The 22,451-nt window shown below is 39.5% G+C and overlaps 1 protein-coding gene across 1 annotated transcript in view; it reads left to right on the top strand.

Moving 5' to 3' along the window:
* Positions 1-22,451, top strand: part of COL9A1 (collagen type IX alpha 1 chain) — a 93,002-nt gene that overhangs the window by 15,334 nt on the left and 55,217 nt on the right. The window contains 9 exon segments of the mRNA XM_003404122.4: positions 7,410-7,493; positions 8,214-8,234; positions 9,614-9,688; positions 10,012-10,047; positions 10,172-10,234; positions 18,443-18,496; positions 18,718-18,753; positions 20,696-20,719; positions 21,082-21,135. Of these exon segments, the coding sequence (XP_003404170.2) occupies positions 7,410-7,493; positions 8,214-8,234; positions 9,614-9,688; positions 10,012-10,047; positions 10,172-10,234; positions 18,443-18,496; positions 18,718-18,753; positions 20,696-20,719; positions 21,082-21,135 (447 nt within the window).

Here is a 22,451-nt window from a genome sequence, read left to right as displayed (position 1 = left end):
TCAGTACTTTGGCTCTTGTGTATTGTGCTAATTTTCTTCAGTTTCCACTTAAACTTGGATATGAGCAATTGATTGTCTGTTCCATAGTAAGCCCCTGGCCTTGTTCTGACTGATGATATTGAGCTTTTCCATCATCTTTTTCCATAGATGTAGTCGATTTGATTCCTGTGTATTCCATCTGGTGAGGTCCACATGTATAGTTGCTGTTTGTGTTATTGAAAAAAGGTATTTAGAATGAATAAGTCGTTGATCTTGCAAAATTCTATCACGGGATCTCTGACATTGTTTTTATCATCAAGGCCATATTTTCCAACTACCAATTCTTCTTTGTTTCCAATTTTTGCATTCCAATCACCAGTAATTATCAACGCATCTTGATTGCATGTTTGATCAATTTCAGACTGCTGAAGTTGGTAAAAATCTTCACTTTCTTCATCTTTGGCCTTAGTGATTGGTGCATAATTTGAATAATAGTTGTATTAACTTGTTTTCTTTGTGGGCGTATGGATATTATCCTATCACTGACAGCAGCGTACTTCAGGATAGATCTTAAATGTTCTTTTTGACAGTGATTGTGACACCCTTCCTCTTCAATTTGTCATTCCTGACATAGTAGACCAAATGATTGTCTGATTCAAAATGGCCAATACCCATCCATTGATGTTTATGTATTTCATTTCATTTTTGATGACTTTCAATTTTCCTATATTCATACTTTGTACATGCCAAGTTCTGATTATTAATGGATGTTTACGGCTGTTTCGTCTCATTTTGAGTTGTGTCACATCAGCAAATGAAGGTCAGGAAAAGGTGACTCCATCCATGTCATTAAGGTAGACTCTACTTTGAGGAGGCAGCTCTTCCCCTGTTGTATTTTGAGTGCCTTCCGACCAGAGGGGTTCATCTTCTGGCACTATATCTGACAATGTTTTGTTGCTATTCATAAGGTTTTCACTGACCAATTTTTTCAGAAGTAGACTGCCGAATTCTCCTTCCTAGTTTGTCTTAGTCTGGAAGTTCCGCTGAAACCTGTCCACCAAGGGTGACCCTGCTGGTATTTGAAATACTGGTGGCAAAGCTTCCAGTATAACAGCAACACACAAGCCACCATAGTACAACAAACTGACAGACATGTGGTGGTCATCCGTGGTTTAAAGTAATTGTTGAACCTTTGGTCTCATGTTGATGGTTTTTTAGTAGAGCACTGTACTCATGGATAATATCCTTTATTTGTTATTGTTGTTAGGTGCCATCAAGTTGGTTCTGACTCATAGTGACCCTATGCACAACAGAATGAAAAACACTGCCCAGTCCTGCACCATCCTTAGAATCATTGATATGCTTGAGCTTATTGTTACAGCCACTGTGTCAATCTACCTCGTTGAGGGTCTTCTTCTTTTCTGCTGACCCTGTACTTTGCCAAGCATGATGTCTCTCTCCAGGGGCTGATCCTTCCTGACAATATGTCCAAAGTATGTAAGACGCAGTCTTGTCATCCTTGCTTCTAAGGAGCATTCTGGTTGTACTTCTTCCAAGACAGATTTGTTCATTCTTTTGGCAGTCCATGGTATATTCAATATTGTTCACCAACACCACAATTCAAAGGGGTCAATTCTTCGGTCTTCCTTATTCATTGTCCAGCTTTCACTTGCATATGATGCGATTGAAAATACCATGGCTTGGGTCAGGTGCACCTTAGTCTTCAAGGTGACATCTTTACTTTTTAATACTTTAAAGAGGTTCTTTGTAGCAGATTTGCCCAATGCAATGAATTGTTTGATTTCTTGACTGCTGCTTCCATGGGTGTTAATTGTGGATTCAAGTAAAATGAAATACTTGACAACTTCAATCTTCCTTTATTTAGGTCCTGATATATTTTGAGGGTAAAGCAAATAGGATTTGGGATGTAAAAAAAGAGGAGAATCAGGATGACACCAACACTTTTGGCTTGTGTAATCAAAAGTATAGGGTTTCCATTTTCTGAGTTGGGAAAGATTGTGGGAGGAGCAGGTATCAATGAGAAGATCAGGAGTTGGTTTTGGACATGTAAATTTGAGATGCCTATTAGACATCCAAGTGAAGATATTGAGTAGACAGTTAAATATATGCTCCTGGAGTTCAAGAGAGAGGTCCAGGCTGGTAAGAGTAATCTGGCAGTTGTGAGCATATATATGATATTTAAAGCCATGAAACCACCAAGAGATCAGTGTAATAGTCCTATGACTGAGCCCTGAAACAACCAACATTTAGAGGTTGTTGAGATGAGAAAGATTCAGGAGAAGAGACTAAGAAGAACAGCCTGTGGAAACCAAGCATTTTTCCTGAAAGTCAAGACAAAAAAGTATTTCAAGGAGGGTAGAGTGATCAAGTGGCTCATATGCTGTAGATAGACCAAATAAGATGAGAACTGAGAATTGACCCTTGGATTTAGAAAGCAATGAGGATAGTCTTGAGAAAAGCAGATCCATCAGTGTGTTGGCAGTGAAGGCGTGACTGGGAAGAGTATATGAGAGAATGGGAGGGAAAGGAATTTGAGACAATGAATATAGGCAATGCTGTTGAGTTTTGTACACAGGGGAGCGGAAAATAGTGTTACCTGATAAGGACTACGAATGAGGGGAGAACTTTTTTTTCAATTTAGTTGGCATAAATTTCAGCATTTTTGTATATTTCCTTTTGCCTCCTCCTAGTAAGTGTATAACACTTCCTGATGCTCTACTATGCTAGCCTCCTTTTGCCTCAGAAGATCAGGCATTTTCTGTCAAAAGAATCTCCTTGAAATGCTTTTTTAAATTAGGCAGCCTTTCCCCCATCTCTACCCTTGTTGCAAAGAAGTCTTTCCTTACCATCTATCATTTACCCAATAATATTAAAATCCCTTAGCTTAGAATTAAAGGTGGAAAAAATATTGACCTCTACTCTTTGCCCCAGTTAATCTGATTAGTATATACACCACTTCCCACCATGAGCTTTGTTGCTGTTACCACCTATCTTCAGAACCCTAACATTTACCCTCCCCATCTCTGCTTATGAAAATCTTAACTGCTCTTCAGGGCCCCACTTACATGTTATATGTTATACTATATGATCCCTTTACTGATGACCTTAGCTAGAAAGGTATCTCTCACTTATAGACTGCTGTAGTATTTATAGTAAAAAGCATCATTCAGCTTACATGCTGCCTTATATACTAGGCATCTTTGTGTTTTCCATAGAGTCTACAGTAAAGCACATGAATGTGTTATATAAAGATATGGTGAAAGAATAGAAGAATACATGACTACATTCCAGGGCTGGGATAAGATCTGGATGAATGGTGCCCACTCAGAATGAACTACATTCCTAGCGCTAAGTCTGGAACTGCATGGCCTAGTCTACATAGACTTGGGGAAATTTTTGATTTCAGGGCAACTTGGAGTCTCCTGCTCAGTAACAAGGAAGGTTTACTTGGAGAAAGTCCCTTATCAAGGTAGAAACCAACATTTTGTCATAAACTGAAAAGAAGGATGAGGTTTCAGAATTCAAGTATTTCTTTAAATTTTTGTTGCCACTGGGTAGACAAAGTTTAATGAACTATTTCACCCCTGTTAAAAATTTGTCTTTGAAGAGCTAGGTTTTAGGCATTTCATACTGGTAAAATTTAAGTGCAATTCAGTTTGCAAAAATCTAGCTTTGTGCCATTCTCATTAATGCTGAACCAAGTTCTATAGTTCATCATTAAAATTCTCTCTCAGGAGGAAAAAACAGTTGTCCGCTATTAGTTTTGTTTTGCTTTTGTTTAGTTCTTATGAAGGGTTTAAATAACTTATTTATCTTACTAAACACCCTAGCAAGGTAAGTAGAAATCACTAGCCCTATTAAAAGAGTATAGAGCTGGGTCCAAAATATCTTGCTTATATGTTTTGTCAACCAGGCACTACTCCAGCCTGAAAAAAAACCAAATCCATTGCTGTCGACTCTGACTCATAAGGACCTTATAGGACAAAGTAGAACTGCCCCATGTGGTTTCCAAGGAGCGGCTGGTGGATTTAAACTGTTGACCTTTTGGTTAGCAGCCATAGCTCTTAACTACTACACTACCAGGGCTCTACTCTAGCCTGGGGGATGGAGTTATACCTTAGTGTCCTAGAAAAGGAATTAGATAATGCCAAAATCTAGGCAGATGTAAAGCAACTTACAGTCATACAACTCAGTTTTTCTTGAGACAATGGAACAGTATTTTATGTCGAGAAGGATGGATTTTGCTATGGCATTTTATGTTACATTCATTAGATAAAAAAAAAAACCCTTCTTATTTCTCTACTCATTTTTTCTCAAGTTTAAGGGATTGTAAACTTATTGTGAGCAGGGAGATATCTTTGGTTTCTTTAGAATGTTTTCTTAGTGCTTGACTTATATTGGGGCCTCAACAATGTTGACGGAAGGACTAAATTAAAATATTTGTCACATGTATTTTGTCAGTGGGTATTCAAAGGGAAGAATGATTCCAGGTTTGAAAATGAGAAATGTGTGGAAATCAGCATTTTAGGAGTATAATGAAAGTGACTTTTACCAAGGCACTCTGCCAATCTTCCTTCAAAATAATTAACATGCAAATTGGAATTCACATTGCATGCCAAGAAAAGATTGTTGTATAGCTGATTATTAATGCGTAGGTGGTGTTTATATGAATGCACAGATGTGTTCAGAAACCCTTGATCTATGTGGCACTCTGAAAAACCCAGTCTGTATTCACAGATGAATTGCATATCATTCCCCCATTATCCTGTACCATAATTGCATCTCGCATATTAAAACAGGTGTACCATTTTATCCACAGAAAATTACAGTTCTGGGAAAACAGCTTAATGAATTACTTTTCATTTGCAATAATTAACTTTAATGAATTACCTAAACAAAGGATATAGATGACCTGGTTTAACCATAAAACTACAATTTCTCAAGGTGATTAAGGTGTAAATCATTTTTCAGGATCAAAACATCACACAAATATAATGCATATCTAGCTTACCTATTCACAAATGACTTAATGGATAAAATCATGTGAGTGGTCTCTTTTCTTTTGAAGGTTGGAGAGGTGGGAGACATCTTGTCTTACTCTGGCAAAATTCTTATCTGGTCATTGAGGAAAAAGAATTATCAACTTTCTTTGCTATGTGACACTTTACACATGAATAGGTAACTGCATATAGAAACAGCTGTCAGTTTTTAGAGGAACGCTAGTAGTTTTACTTCTGAATACATTTCTATAACCAGTATGCATATGGGAAAAGGTTTGAATTCTTATGAAAGGTTCTCAGTTCAGTTCAGAAGTTTTCTAGCAGATGTTGGAAATAAGCTTGCACAGTTTTAATTCCTAGAAGGACTCTTTTCTATTTATCTTTAATGTAAACATTCCCTCACCGCATGCCTGGTTACCTGCTTAGAAAGTCATGATTCATTCTGGACACAGCATGCATTCTTTGGGGAGGCTGAGTAGCATAGTAGAGAAAGCCCTTGATTCAGAGACTGGTATATTTGGAATGCCAGCTCTGCCATTTACTAACTGTGTCACTTTGGCAAATTATTTAACCTTGATGCCCCAGTTTACCCATCTGTGAACTGTCTCAAACAGTTGTTGGAGGGAGTGCCAGGTATTTAGTAGTCATTAAGGAAAAGTTCTTCTGTTCTTTCATCTTCCTTCATAAAAATTTCTCCTGATAGTTTAGAAGAAAACCCAAATAAAATGCTTCTCAAACCAACAAGACCACTTTGATAAAAATTAAGTGTTTGATGAAATTGATTTCATAAATGGCATGATATTAGGTAGTTTGGCAAGCAGTTCTTTTGGAGCATGTCAGTATACTACTGTTAAATAATCAATAGTAAGGGTTCTACAGGTCAGCATAATTCTCCTACAAATTATAGATAATTTTCCATCTTAAATATAGGTCATTTAGCTCATTTTCTTTTTATCCTGCTTTGTCCACATCTCCTGGAGATAGGACCTGATAGGGTTGAGAGGAACAAGAATAGTGGAGAAAGAAGAAAACTCAAGGGCAGTCAGAATCATGTGGGAAGGGGTTCCAATGAAGGAAAGTGAAAGTTTAATTTTCATCCCCTTATAAATGGAAAACTTACTTATTTCTAACTTTCTCTTCCTTTACGGACAGAAAGAAAGAACTTATCCCTTCATCAACTCCAATGTTGATCTTCCATCTAGTAATCTCAACTCTGGATATCTCCATAATGATGAAAAAAGAAAAGAAAATCTAACTTAATTCTAGGTCTGGCAGATCGAGAATCCATTTGGCAGATGTGGTGGAGTGGTAATCGCTGTTGGATGAAAGCAAAGAGGCAATGTTTAGATTTGGGACTTGGATGCTTAGTCAGACATCTGCAAAATTCGGAGGAATCAACTGCCCAAGAACTACGGATCTGATTTGATATGCCTAGCAAGGAACCTGCTCAATAAAGAGGGGGCTAGCAAGGAACCTGCTCAATAAAGAGGGAACTAGCATGGTGGCAGGTTTCCTGTGTGATCTGCCAATTTTTTTTTTTTTGCCTTTATTACCCCAGGTTCTTTCCAGATTCAGACCTGGCAACTCTTTCCTTGCTCTGTTTCTTCTCTCAGTTCCTTCTTCTTTCTCCCTTAAACACTATTAAAATGTAAAGAATCATCAGGACCCATTTGGATTTCAAGGGTCTAGAAATTTTATGTCTCCTTACACAACAAACAAGGTTATAAAAAAATTAAATATTTTCTTTTTCTTCCTTTCTCCTTTTTCTCTCTTTCACCTTTTCTCAGTCCTAGATTTATCCCTCATTCTACCTTCTGTCCTTCCTCTTTCTACATTTTAAGCTCCAACCACTTCAGGGAGAATGTCTTCTCTAACATGCCAATTTTTTCCTGGGCGGCATTTTCTTTCCTCTGCTTGTCCTTTTTGTTGCCACCTCTTTTGCTGTCTCTAACTCCAATCTTCTCCCATCTAACTCTCACAGCATATATGCCCTGTGGAGTTCAAAAAACTTGGGTTCCATCCAGACTCTCACACTTACTGGCTTGTAACTTGGACAGTTCCTTGTTCTCACTGAGCCTTATTTTAAATAGAATCTATCTACTGAGGATCAGAAATAGTAGGGGGAAAAAATCAGTGCTAGTGGTCTGGTTGGCATGCTGGAATAAGGCAGAGCTCAAGACACTTATATCTAATGATCAGAGAGACTTGGATAGGGCTTTCCAGCCCATATTCATTGGAACATCCGTATTAAAGGAAAAGCAAGAGCTCTGGTTCATTGAGCTCAACTAATTGAAGTTGGTCTCCAGTCCCTTATGGATTGGACCACACTTACAAGCTCATCCATCTCTTAGATGAACTGGTTGTCTCTTCCAAATGAACCAGAACTAACTGACTGCTATCTTTCTCCAGTTTGAACTTCAATGGATGCTGATCCATTGCGACCCCCTGCGACCCAGGAGAGAAACCTGCCATGAGCTTCCGGTCAGGATAACAGTGAGTCCCTTGCCCACCTGCAAAGGCAGCTTCTGCCTAGCCTCACTTCTCTCCATCTATTCACTTACTTTCGCTAGAGTCCTGGACTTTGCTGTACTAACCAGACAGGTCTTAAAGAAGCATAGGTCCCATCTGCAGCCCAGCGAGTAGAAACCACCTCCTGTGCTTGGTTCTTCCTTTGGTGGTTTACGGTTGCCTCTCTCCGCTCTTCAACTTGTCTCAAGCTTGGAGGACAGCGAGAGGCTGCACTGGGGTGACAGGTGGGAGCTGTATGTTCAGGTCAGGCCGACAAGGCCGATCAGGCCGCGAGGGAAAGGGTTAAGGGGAACTGTTGTCATTCTATCCGTCCTCTGCTGCCGGCGAGCTCTCCGCCAATCCCCCGGACCCCCTCCCCGGCCATTCATAAACAGTAGGAACCTACGCCTCTCCGGCCAAGGCACTTTTGCGACATCTGCTCTCGGGGGGTGCTTTTTGAGGGGGCAAAGTGCCACTTTATGCGTGTGGCTGGTCCGAAAGCCTAGTGGGGAGGCAGGCGGTAGAGCGGGACCCGGGAAATTAGCAGCGGGCGGCAGGCATGGCCTGGACAGCGCGGGACCGTGGAGCCCTAGGGCTGCGACTGCTGCTGCCCGCGCTCTGCCTGTGCGTGGCGCAAGTAAGTTGAGTGCGAGGTCGGGTGCTCGGGGGCGCCTTCTCACCTTCTCCCCATGTTTTCTTCTCCAGCCCAGCCAGACCACCGATGAGGTAAGCAGGGGCGAGAAGTGTTTGCCTTTTCATGAGCACACAAGGAAAGGCAGAGGCTCAACCGTAGGGTAGGCTGTGGCAAAGCGCGGAGCATCCTCCAGCCACGTGCACCTGTAGCTCTAGCTGGGGCCGTAGGTGACTCCTCGCTCGGGGAAAGAGCGCCTCCTTCACCACCTGGGCCCTAAACACTGCAGGCCCAGGCGCTACGGGCAATCGGCAGCGACTCGGGACAGGGGCTTGATTTTTAATGAGTATTGCTTCTTACCTCCCCTTTCCCCTCCCTGTCTCAATCTAGAGCAGGCCTTCCTGGAGAAGGCGGGAATGTAGGCTAGAGGCGCTAAAGCTTCCTCTGCCGCTCCTCCAGCCCGCGGCCCGGCTCGCGGCGCCGGCAGCTTGGAGATTGGAGAGGGAGGCTCTGGCTCCCATCAAATTTCCAGCAACTTCCCCGCAGGCTCTGGCACCTCCTCCCTTTTGCGTCCGAGGGGACCAGGCGGGGGTGGTGAGCCCAGCCGCGGTTTGAGGTTTCACTTACAAAGACCCCATTGTAACCTGTCTGGTCGTTGGAGTTTAGAAAAACAAAGTTTTCCTCGATGAAAAGGGTTTTTCTTTCCTTCTTTTTCTAATTCAGAAGAGAGAGAGAGAAAGAAGAAGAAGAAGAAAAAAAAAAATCCGACATTCCCTAAGCAACAAGTTCTTAGTATTTCAGACGCCACCACTGCCTCTAGCGCCATCAAAGTTTAGCTGTTTGCAAAGGATGAAAGAGGTCACATCGTAAGGTCAGGCTGAAATCTGGTGTAGTTTTGAAGCGATGTGCAAAGACCTCATGCAAAGGAGTGTCATTGCAGGTAAATCTGAATGACGCCAGGCGCTGAGTTTTACAGCTATTTCGCTCCACTCTTCCAAAACCTTTTTCTGCACTAGTATTTCCCTAGACTCTACTGGACAGAAAGATCTACAAAACGACACTGTAACTGACACGGTGCGAAGCATCTCTATTCGTGGCTGTTCCATTTTGGCCCAAACGCTGACCTCCAATTACTGATTAAATTGAGTCCCATTTTCATTTTGTAATTCCTTTTTTTAAGAGGAGTTAGACGTTTCTTTCTTCACCAGCCCCTTTGAAGGTGAGCCTTTGCGACTCCCTCCGCCCAGCACAGGGTGTTGATTCTGCTTAATCCCCTGAGTTTAGCCTCATTCCGAATATGGCGGAGCTGCAACCTGCCTTCATTTGGACTTTTGAGACTGTTGTCTGGGTTTCAAAAACAGCCTACGTACACAGGGAGGAAACTTTACTGAGGGCAGGTGGGGTCTCAGGACACCAAGCCCAGTTGCTTGTTTTCCGATTCGCTCCATTAACCCGTGTGTGCTGTTTTTGCCAGAGAGGACCCCCGGGCGTGCAGGGCCCCCCTGGGCCTCCGGGGCCCCCTGGAGTTCCGGGCATAGACGGCATCGACGTAAGTTTCTCTCTGCAGGCCGTGTCTGATCCTCCACTCTTGCCCTTTCCCACCCTTTCTCCAGCAGCTCAGCTAGTTTTTTAGAGAGGGCTGGGTGCCCGGGGAAAAGGCAGGATTGGACTTGTATGAGCCGGGAGCTTGATGCTAGCTGCCTGGGGATTTTCTGGGGGAGGGAAATAGACGTGTCCCGGTTGGTCTAGAACTTCCCCCATTCGGCCCCTACCCTGGCCCCGACCATGTGATGAACACACGCGGAGTTCTCCCAGCGGGATCCCAAGCGCCTCCCATTCACCGACTGCTCTCGCCTTTTCTCCTCTCTCCAGGGCGAGCGAGGTCCAAAGGGTCCCCCGGGCCCGCCGGTAAGTTGATCGTCGCTTTTGCGCTCCACTTCCCTCCTTTAGATGTGTCTTGCAGCTGCGCGAGTCCGAAGGGTCTCATCTTTGCGCCTTTTTTCTCTCCCTGTCTTGGCCTCTTCCCCTTCAGGGTCTCGCTGGAGAACCTGGAAAGCCAGGAGCTCCGGGCAAGCCTGGCACGCCGGGCGCCGACGTGAGTACGCGCGTGTGCTGGAGAGTGTGCCCAGCTTTGTGTGTGTGTGTGGGGGGGGCCGTTGGTGGTGGTGGTGGCTGCTGTAGATGTCCACTCTTAAATTTGGCCTTGTGCGAGCACCTCACGATGCGTACTACGGGGAGCTCCTGCAGAGGGGCCTGCCAATATGACCACAAGCAGCGATAGCATTTCCTCTTCCCAGAAACCATGATGGATACCCGGTGTCTGCCTTTCAGAGTCGAAACTCCCAGCTCACCGCGGGGGCCAGGGGATGCTGGGGGCGGGGGTGGGTGCTAGAGTGTATGGTTGCACTAGCCTCTGCTGGGGCTGGGGCTCACAGCCGGTAGTCTTAGGTCTTGAATATTTACTGGCACCCACTGAATTAATTTAGAAGAAGGATCTGAAGGCAGATGAAAGGACAGAGTTCTCCTAAATCCTGAGGAAGATGAAAAAGAGATAGGTTTAGGGAGAGGGCCTGAAGTAAGTTAGGGTTCATGGGAATGGGACAGGAGAAGGGAAATGGTCAGCACACATGGAATAGGAAATTCAAACACTAGTTTTCCCTCCTTCCACAGTGTTTTCCTGGCTGACATCTTTGACAAAAATGACACGATTAGGGCTGCCTGAAGATTGGGAACTAGTAACCTCTCCTCAATTTACCCTTCACAATTCTCTACATCTTAACACCTGCACCCCAATCTTAGGGAAGCTCAAATGCTGAGTTATATGGTAAACCTAACAAACAATATTTATTCAGATGAAAAGGACTTCAGGGCTCTAAGCTTCTCTACTCTGCATGCATTCCATGAATACTTGTTGAGGTCCCACTATAGACCAGTGATTGACTTTGTCACCAGGATACAAAGTGAAGTAAGATATGGCATCTGTTCACTGTAAGAAAAAGTGGTGCATCCCTCAAGTTATTCTTTAAGTTACCCCTTCATGTGGTTTCCAAAAACTAAAGGCTTCTCTAAATGCAAGAAAGCACCTGAAAACTTATGATTTTATTTCCAAGTATTTTAGACTTGAGTTTAAGACAGGGCCTTCAAAAAATAGCCGGATTTCAGTTGGCAATTTCTATAAGGATTACCATAATGAGGGTATTTGTCTATACTATTCAGTGCTTTATGAGATAGACTTTGTTTTACAGTTCAAAACCCCTAGTCTGAACTTTCCATGTATGCAAAGTTAGCAGTTTGGGAGATCCTCAAGGACTAATATCTGGAGAATACAAACTGAATATCAAACAAATATTTGGATAATACAACCTGAAATTATACAATTTGTTGACAATTTCTTCTTAGAAATATCGTGAATTGCTTGAAACGTCACCGTAATGACAGAAGAATCTGATAAATATAAACCAGTTGCGATGGAGCTGACTCCAACTCCTGGTGACCCTGTGTGTGTCAGAGTAGAGCTCTGCTCCTTAGGGCTTTCAGTGACTGGTTTCTTTCCGAGTGCATCTCCAGGTCTTTTTCCAAGGTGCCATAAATACAAGGCCACTAAAAAACTAGGGGCCCCATTTGTTATTCAGTACAGCCTGGATTTGTTTTTATATTCCTTTGAAACTTGGACCAGACTTCTATTTTGGGTGAAAAGAAAATTTCTGCTTAAATTAAAAAAAATTTTTTTTTTGTGTGTATTTGAAACATGAACCTGTCATCTAAAGTCTTTTTTTGCTGTCGAGTTGCAATTTAATTCCACACAGAGGGCTAGACTTAGCTGTGCCTGAATCTAATGGTTTGTTTGTATCTTGCCCAACAAATTCTCTACCTTTTACCATAAGATCATAAAGACAATCTCTGTTTTTGCTTTATAAATCAATTTCTCCACTTTAACAGAAATTTTGAATAAACAAATGAAAGTGCTTTGAAATATTTAGAATTCAATGTAAGTAACAATTTATAGTTTTTTTTTCTTTGTCTATAGTTGTAGAACCATAATGCAGAACAAACCTATTTCAAATAGTGAAAAAATGTAAATGAGTAAGGCTCATATATTATAGAACTTTGACTCTAGAAGGGCTCAGGGAAAACTGATAGAGCATTTGAGCCAGTCTTTGTGGGACTGAGGAGGAAAGCAGAAAAAGAAAAACAAAAAGAGAAAGGAAGGAGAGAAAAATGTAGGGAACCCATATATGTACTAGTACTTTAGGCATTTCCTAGAATTAAACTAAAATTAACTAAAATAATTTGCATTTGTATAGGTTTTTTTTATTCCCCCAAGCACTTTCACAAACATTATTTCCTTTAATCTCGTGATAACCTAGAAAGTAGGTTGGACTAATATTATTTTCCACGGATGAGGAAACAATAATTATGAGGACAAGTGATTTCCTCAGGGACTCAGTTTTTTAGTAGCTATCAAAAGAATTCAAATTTCTTGACCATATTCTTTCCAGCTAATTCTGCCTCATGTGGATACGAATGAAGTTACCTGTGAATGCATGAATAAGTGGAGAGAATAGGGAGAAAAGAGTGGTAGTGAATTTGTAGTATCTGTATAGGGTTGCTATGAGTCGAAATTGACTCGATGGCAGTGGGCTTTGTGTTACCAACCAAGAAGAAAAAAAAAAAATTTTTTTTTTTTAGCTATGGGTAATTCAATGTATAATAAAACTATTTATAATTGATATTTTATCATTATTTGTAAATATTCGTATGTTTCATAGTCTCCAAATTTGGAATTGAAACCGCATGGAAATTATAAGATTCTGGAGCTGAAGTCTTGGGTTCATTTGACATTTTAAAATCTTTTACTCTAAATTGAGAATATATATCTTTGAGAATAATGAAACAGTAACTAGATCAGAGTTTGCTATTTGTCCCTGGCCATAGTGGAATTAAGTAAGTAGGAAAGCTTCAATAGCCTTTTCTTGATAGGTGAGCCTGAGTGTAGTGGTAGGATCTTAAACCTCCAACCTTTTTGTCTTCAGCTCTTTGATTCATTACAAAACTACTTTTTTTTTTTTTTTAGTAGTGTTAAAAAATGATTAATCAGATGATGTTTGGAAGAGTCTGAAAAGAACACAGTTCAAAGTCAATTAGTCTATGTTTAGTGGAATTTTGGCAGAAAAGGTTAAAAGGGTGATGGTGGCTATGCCTGTTGAGCAAGCCCCTGGAACACTGGAAGGAAATCACCATTGAGGACTGGTGTTCTCTGCCAAGCAGCAGTGTGAAAGTTTAGAACACAGTTGGCTTCAATATCATTCCATATAGAGCTCTGTCTTTATAAACATTCATATGAAAGCAGTTCTTTGCCACTGGTAATATTTATATTTTTCTCTGTCATTTCTTTGAAATAATATTTAGGGAGTTTTTATTGCAAAAAGAATTGGTCGATATTCAGTCATTTCAGCAGGTAGCATATGGTCAAGAACTGACGGTACTGAAGGAAGAAGCCCAAGCTGCGCTGAAGAAGGTATTGGCGAAAAACAAGGCTGTAGGAACTGGAGGAATGCTAATCGAGATGTTTCTGCAAGTGGATGCAGTGCTGGAAGTGCTCACTCATCTATGCCAAGAAATTTGGAAGACAGCTACCTGGCCAGCCACCTAAAAGAGATCCACACCTATGCCTATTCCAAAGAAAGGTGATCCACCCGAATGAGGAACTTATCAAACAATATCATTAATATCACATACAAGTATAATTTTGCTAAAAATAATTCAAAAGCAGTTGCAGCAGTACATCAGCAGAAAACTGCCAGAAATTCAAACCGGATTCAGAAGAGGACATGGAATGAGGGATATCACTGCTGATGTCAGATGGGTCCTGGCTGAAAGCAGAGAATACCAGAAGGATGTCTACCTGTGTTTTATTGCCTATGCAAAGGCATTTGACTATTGTGGATCATAACAAATTATGGATAACATTGTGAGGAATGGGAATCCCAGAACTCTTAATTGTACTCATGAGGAACATTTACATAGATCAAGAGGCAGCCGTTTGAACAGAACAATGGAATACTGCATGGTTTAAAGTCAGGAAAGGTGTGCGTCAGGGTTGTATCCTTTCACCATACTTACTGAGTCTGTATGGTGAGCAAATAATCTGAGACGCTGGACTATATGAGGAAGAACAGCGCATTGGGACTGGAGGAAGACTCATTAACAATCTTTGATATGCAGATGACACAACCTTGCTTTCTGAAAGTGAAGAGGACTTGAAGCACTTACTGATGAAGATCAAAGACCACAGCCTTCAGTGTGGATTACACCTCAACATAAAGAAAACAAAAATCCTTACAACTGAACCAATAAGCAACATCATGATAAATGGAGAAACGATTGAAGCTGTCAAGGATTTAATTTTATTTGGATCCACAATCAACACCCATGGAAGCAGCAGTCAAAAAATCAAACGATGCATTGCATTGGGCAAATCTGCTGCCAAAGACCTCTTTAAAATGTTAAAAAGCAAAAATGTCACTTTAAGGATTAAGGTGCACCTGACCCAAACCATGGTATTTTCAATCGTCTCATATACATGTAAAAGCTGGGCAATGAATAAGGAAGACCAAAGAAGAATTGACGCCTTTGAATTATGGTGTTGGCGAAGAATATTTAATATACCATGGACTGCCAAAAGAACAGACAAATCTGTATTGAAGGAAATATAGCCAAAATGTTCTTTAGAAGCGAGAGTGGCGAGACTTCACCTCACATACTTTGGACCTGTTATCAGGAGAGATCGGTACCTGGAGAAGTACATCATGCCTGGTAAGCAGAGGGTCAGGGAAAAAGAGGAAGACTGTCAACGAGATGGACTGACACAGTGGCTGCAACAATGGGCGCCAGCATAACAATGATCATGAGGATGGCACAGGAACAGGCGGTGTTTTGTTCTGTTGTACATAGGGTCACTATGAGTCGGAACAGTCTCAATGGCACCTAACAACAGCAACAACATTGCAAATTAGATGATGTTATATGACCTCTCAGGATGCTATAAGGGTAGTGAGTTATTAAGAAATTCTGAAATATCAGCATACATGGAAGTAGTCAGGCATTAAAGAAATGTGTTAGTGCCAAGAAATAGAGTGTCTGTGGTAATATCTAGATTTTTTGCTTTTTTTTGTATTTGCGGAATCTTTTCTCAATGAAGTTTTAAGCTCCGTGCATCCATCTCCCTCCCTCCCTCCCTCCCTCCCTCCCTTCCTTCCTTCCTTCCTTCCATTCATCTAGGAATCCTGTTTTATACTTCATGTGAACTGTTCACACTATCTAGAACAGTGCTGAACATAAAGTAATGATTATATTAAGAATAAAAAAAAATAGCTTACATTTATTCAGGGACCACTCTGCCAAGCACTTTGTGTGTCATATCTCATTTAATTCTCAAATGACCATAGAGGTAGGTACTACTGTTATACCTGTTTTACATGTACTTAAGCAACTTGGGAACCCTGGTGACGTAGTGGTTGCATACTATAGCTGTTAACCAAGAGGTCGGCAGTTCGAATCCACCAGTTGCTCCTTGGAAACTATATGGGGCAGTTCTACTCTGGCCTATAGGGTTGCTATGAGTTGGAATTGACTCGATGGCAGTGGGTTTGGGTTTTCAAGCAACTTGCCCATGGTTGCACAGCAAATAATTGGCACAGTCAGGATTTGAACCAAAATAAAGATGATGTGGAGGGACAAGTCTAATGTCCTTCTACCTAAAAGGCTAACTTAGATTAACTTTAGTTAGTAATGCTATATTAAGTGCTTGTTAGATACCAGGGGCTAAGTGCTGGGACTATAGTTCTAGTCCTTGTTCTCATGGAGTTTATGTTTTTCTACATAGTTATTTTGTAAGAGTTCACTGTAACATCTGACACCAGAATTCATTTTCAGTTGAATTCAAAGAACTTCCCAATGATAATTTATCACGCTTTATGGAAGAGACGTTAAACAAGGAGGGACCTGGAAGCAGCATCAGGTTATCCAAACATTTACTTGATTCTGCTTTATTATATTGCAACTGGAGTTCTACTGTATAGTTACCATCCTTCCATCTTGTCAGTTTTTCCAGTCACAGATTGAAGAAGGCTAAGTGATTGTGTATATGGAATTGACCAGGATTGATCTTGGAGCCTATATGTATGAACTGGGAGTTAGAGGTTCCATTAATCAAATATGCTTTGAGGTTTAGAAATTTATGTATTGTATGTGGTGTCAGAGAGTACTCCCAGATATATGGTTTGTTTGCTGAAATACGAGAGCAAACATTCCATTACTATAGCAAACATTCCATTCCATTAGCAACTAATCATGTTGGGGTTTGTTCCCAGATTACAGTGTTGTAATTAGACTAGAGAGATTGAAAATCAAAAATAATTTTTCAAAAATTCTTACTGCTATCTTTGTTTAATATTTTTCTCTTTGGTAAATTACCAGTAATTAACATTTTCAACTCTTTTTTTTTTTTTTTCCTACTCCCTATGATTGGCTCTATAGACTTATTAGGGAAATTAACTAATTTAAAATGTAAAAATGGTGGTCAAGGAAATAGTTTTTATATAAATTGCATGAAAGCATTCTATTGATATTTATGCAGATAATGACAGATCAAATTTGGATTTTGGTGATCAATTTTTTCATAGATCCTTCCTCAGTTAATATTATTTGTTTTTCAAAATCTTGATGATAGGTTTTATAAGATATGTGTGTATATATGCTTATATGTACATGTATATATGTAAAACCAAAAACCAAACCCACTGCTGTTGAGTCAATTCCGACTCATAGCAACTCCATAGAGTTTCCAAGGCTGTATATCTTTATGGAAGCAGGCTGCCACATCTTTCTCCCGTGAAGCCACTGTGGTTTTGTACTGCTGATCTTTTAATCACTGTGCCACCAGGGCCCCTTGACTATATGTACAAACATATATTTCTCTTTAGCAAGGTATAACTTCAAGATTACATTGTAAATGCCATCATCTAAAACTGGCAAAGAATGAAGAAAAAGAAAATTAAAAATTTAAAAAGTATCATCAAATATAGAAATTCAGGTAAGCATGTAGTGTGTTATGCTTTAATATCTATATTTATATTGAGGAAGGCAATAAAATAAATACTTGTAGGGAAAATGAGACATTAAAAGATTTTATTTAAAAGTGGTTAAGAGCTCGGCTGCTGACCAAAACATCAGTGTTCCAATCCAGCAGCCACTCCTTCGAAACCCTATGGGGCTGTTCTACTTTGTCCTACAGGCCCCCAGAGTTGGAATTGGCTTGATGGCAGTGGGTTTGGTTTAGTTTTTTTTATAGTATTATCTATGATAGTTATAGATGTGCTTTAAAGTAGACTTAAATTCTACATACTGAGTGACACATATGAATGCATGCATTTAACTATAAAAAAAATTTTTTTTTTTAAGGAAGATAATAAAGAAATATGCTCTTAAAAATTTCAATTTTTAAAGTTTCTATTCTTTACTAAGCCATTATCATTGCTAGAAGATGGCTAAAGGGCCTTAAGTTCATTTAGCTACAAGGCAATAATGAGATTATTTGTTTAATTCCTATTGAGAAAACATTTCATTGACTCCCAAGACATTGTTTTCCTGTAGTTAGAGACACACATAGTATTTTTATTTCATAAATGAAGAAAAAGAGGTACATAAACCTAGGTAAATGGCAGAGCTAAGACTATTTGTCCCCTTAGATTTAGCTATTAGAATGTTGTAATTGTTGTATTGCATTTAAAAAAAATCATAAACAAAACAAAAACAAACAAAAAACCACTGGGTTGTGCAAATGGTTAATGGGCTTGGCTGCTAACTGAACAACTGGAGGTTCAAGTCTACCAAAAGGTGCCTTAGAAGAAAGGCCTGGTAATCTACTTCTGAAAAATAAGCCACTGAAAACCTTCTTAGCACAATTCTACTCTGAGACACATGGGGTCACTATGACTCAGAGTACACATGTATATACATACAACAACAACACAAGTTGTTATGTATATACATATAAAATGATAAATAATGCAGTTAGCAAGAAGTTAGAAATATGCAATTTATCAATATTAAGTAACTGGCAGGCAGATCTCATGCTAAACGTTATCATTGGGTAAGAATATAGAAACGTATTTCTTTATGAAATATTTGCAACATACATATGTAACCACCCTGTAGGTAATTAATAAAACGGAATAATTCACCTAGCAGTTTGCCTGAGCATGCTACGATAGTTCTAATATCATTTATCTTATTTTGTTAGGGAGTAACAGGACCAGATGGATCCCCTGGCTCTGTTGGACCAAGGGGACAGAAAGTAAGTTAACCACCTGATATTAAATGTTGAAGTGTAATTTTATCAAAGTGTTTGCAAATCAGCTAATGATTAGATTGTGAAGCAGCTGAAATATACTTTTGCTACTAAAATCATGTTTAAAAACACAAAGATGGAGTTTTAATTATTTCAGTATGCAGTTTACATATTTATATATTTATGCTACAAAAAGCTAAATATAATGAGATTATTTTTATTTTTAGGGAGAACCTGGTGTGCCGGGACCTCGTGGATTTCCAGTAAGTAAATTTAAAGCGACAGGATTGAAAATCTTATCTTTGGTAAAATTCTGTCATTGTAAAATTTTAAAGTGCAGTTTTCTACATAATATGCATGACAAAGGAATTCATGACTTATTTGGCGTGGTAAGTTTTCCCATTGTGTTTCTGCGAGTAGAAGAGTTTTGAAGAAACTTGAATGTACAGTATATAAAATACACATGTCTATTTGCAAGTGGTTATTTCCCAAAGGGCGACCCCTTCCACCCCATTGATAGAAAGCATTTTTTGCGTAACAACAGTAAATCTAAGTATTCAGTGTTTAGACCCTGGCATCACACCTCTTTCTTCACAAGTGGCTTTTATCTCTAATGAAATACCAGCTAACCAGATGTCGTTACCTGCCTGATTCCCTGGCCAATCTTTTCCCACATTGCACAATTCAGCAGAATGTGTGTATAAGAGGATGAGGTTCTCAGGCTGCTTTTTCTATTTTGCTCTTCATCTCCTTTTTGTTCTTGTCATTAATCTCTATTTTTCCTCCTTTTTTTTCCTATTTGCACTGTTTTCTTTGCCATATTTCAGCATCCGTCAACTTTTCCATTATAAGCCTCTTTTCAGAAGTGAGTAACTTGCTAGCCTTTCTCCCATATTTTTAAACTCAAGGCTCAGCATCTTACAGAGATGCCTTTTTTTTTTTTTGCTGAAATTTGTCGAACATTTAAGTCTCTGATAATGAAATAATTTATCGATTACATGGGTATTCTCAAGCGTGACACCTATTTTCCGAATTGATCCATATATTTAAAATGTTCAAATATGAGTAATTTTTCAAAGGATGCCTTGAAAGAGCCCCACTTATGATTAAAACATACTGATCATGTGAAATTCTTTCATGTTTTGGATGCCTAAATAACTAGAAAAATAATATAATTATCAGGGGGTGTGCGTTGATTCCACTGGATGCTTCATATGTGGGTATTTTAGAGAAGCGAGTCTGGCCTGAAAAACTGACACAAACATGGAGTCCCAGACAGCTGTGGATACAAGCTGTCCTAACAATACGGGAGAGAAAGAGGAATGAGGTATCTTAAGGGGGAAAGATTGTAATGTGAAAGCAAAGAGAGAGAATGGGGGTTCTTGGAGACTGATGTTTAGTTTTTTTTAAGTCCGACAAGCATTTAGCTAGGGTTTATTATGCAGCAGGCCTTGTGCTAGGAATTAGGGCTATGAAGATGACCAAATCGTGGTTTTAATCCTTGATTATATGCAGTTTGGTGTTCCGTTCCTAAGGAGATATAAAATGTAAAGAAGAGGGAGGCAGAATCGCTGGCTTTAAAATAAAATTCAGCATGTTAAATTAGAATCCCCTTGTAGGTTATTTCAGGAAGGACACTATTTACTTTCAATATCTACTGGATTTGGTGTCTGGAAATATAACCCTATTTGTCAAAAGGGGTGTGTTTCTGACCCTTTTTCCTTCCCTGCCTCTCTGTAGTGAATGTTTGTTTGGAGAACTTTCTAACCATCACTTATGAATTGAACAGTTCACTGTATTGCCTTTAGTGTAAGTTTCTTATAAAACACCACAAAAGGGAAAAAATCCCCCTAAAACAACCTTTCAGTTGTCAGGCTGTGATGTGCCTCTTTGTGAGTGATGGTACGTTCTCTGGAGGGCAAGCACGGATGACTTCTTTACTTTGATTTTCTTAAAAAAAAAGGTTTGGAAGAAATATCACTGGTAAGCTTAGACATCAGAGGAATGTTTGAGGGAGACACGCCTTTTCTTCCTGTAGAAGCAAAGTCATGTTTGCTTTTCTTTATCCAGTGCTTTCTTTAGAATGAGCATCATATGTTTATTTAGTGGTATAGTTTATGGTTTGTTTTGGGGCTCAGTTGTGTCTGCATCCATATTTATACTGACTATAAACTACATTAAAAAATTTTTATTTTTATGTTTTAGGGTCGTGGTATTCCCGGACCTCCTGTAAGTATAATTTCACCATTTGTTTACATAGTCCATAAAAATGGCCTATTTCTCAAAACCCAGTCTTACTCTCCAACTAACATTCTACCCAGTAGTGTCTGTAGTGTCCTACCTATATGACCTTAGGTAGCTAGTAATGGCAGCACCTCTATTCTGCTAACCAAAATATTTGACTAATTTAGAAAATTCCTGTTCCATTTTAAGTAATTAAAGTTTAATCAAATGTGTTATTGTCTCATTGGAAACCAAAGCTAGCACAGCTACATAATTCTAAGTTGGTTGTTTAATATATTTGGTTTCATTTATGTTAGATTGTAAAAATACCCATGAATCACTGTGTCCCTTTGATTTGATAATTTCAGGGTCCTCCTGGGGCAACAGGACTCCCCGGAGAACTTGGCCGAGTTGGATCAGTTGTGAGTACCATAGGGCGTTTTGATAGACATTTGCTATTTTTAGAGAAGCTGTTACTAGGGAAAGCAAATTACCCTAACTGTACTCTTCCCTTTAAAATCCCAAAATGGGAGATGAATTTCATCCCAGTTCATAATATTGATGGGGACCAGGAGTAATAATGCCACCTTGTTTTTACAGAATGATTTTATTTTTTCCCCCCAAAGTTTTCAGCTAAGCGTTTCTTCTTGACATCCAAATTTAATGATTGAGTCAGGGAATGTCACCTCCATTTTATAGACTCACAGCCAGGACTGGGGGTCCAGTGTCTTTTGTATTAGACTATCTGCATGAAATGAAGAGTGAATTGCTTAAAATTATTACCACGTATATTTGTTTTACCAAACAAAAACCAAGCCCATTGCATTCGAGCTGATTCTGAGTTGAACCAACAAATTGCTGGAAAAAGTGTTTCATGTTAATATTCAGTAAATATTAAAAAAATGTTTAGTAGGTATATGAAGGTAGGTGATTGTAAACTCACTGAGGGAAGTGGCCACATATTATACATCTTTCTTGCTACTCTACATGTGCCTACTGTTTGACAAGTTTACTACTGAACAAATGAATGAATATGAAATGATTATAAATAACTGCTTCCTTTGTCATGACACCAGAACTAGATGGTGCCTGGCTACCATTATTGAAAGTTTTGATCAAAGATTCTATAGAAGAGTCTTGATCAAAGGGGGGAAAATGTAGAATATAGAATGTCAAATTGTCATGAAATCCAGTCTTTCTGGAGCCATAGAGGCTGGATGAACCCCTGAAACTATTGCCTTAAGATAATCTTTAAACCTTACGCTTTAAACCAGAAATATCTCCTGAAGTCTTCTTAAAACCAAACATTAGTTTAGCTTAACTAGTGAAGAATGTCTGCCTTGAGCATTGTGCTCTTTTAAGAATGGGATCAAATTGATGACAGTGACTTGAAAGATAGGAAACTTAGGGAGCTGTGAGTTTATGTTAACGGAAGGGGAATAATTCAGGGAGAGTGAGAATGGATGCACAACTTGAAGAATGTAATCAATGTCACTGAATTCTACATGTAGAAATTTTTGGTTTGGTACTTATTCTGCTGTGTATATTCTCAGTGACAGCAACGAAAATTTTAAGATGCTTTGGGTTCTTATGGTAGAACACTAAGTAGGAAAACATGCCAGGAATCAACTTTGGATGTTAAGACTAATTGGAATCCATTTTCATTTTAATGGCTTATATGAATTTAGCCTTCTTTGATCTTCTGTTCCATTTGCAAAAGAGTGCAGTGACAGCCCAA

Source organism: Loxodonta africana, chromosome 1 (assembly GCF_030014295.1).
Source record: "Loxodonta africana isolate mLoxAfr1 chromosome 1, mLoxAfr1.hap2, whole genome shotgun sequence".
Classification (NCBI taxonomy): domain Eukaryota; kingdom Metazoa; phylum Chordata; class Mammalia; order Proboscidea; family Elephantidae; genus Loxodonta; species Loxodonta africana.
Note: the sequence above shows the minus strand (reverse complement) of the source record. Positions and strands in the feature narration are given on the sequence as shown.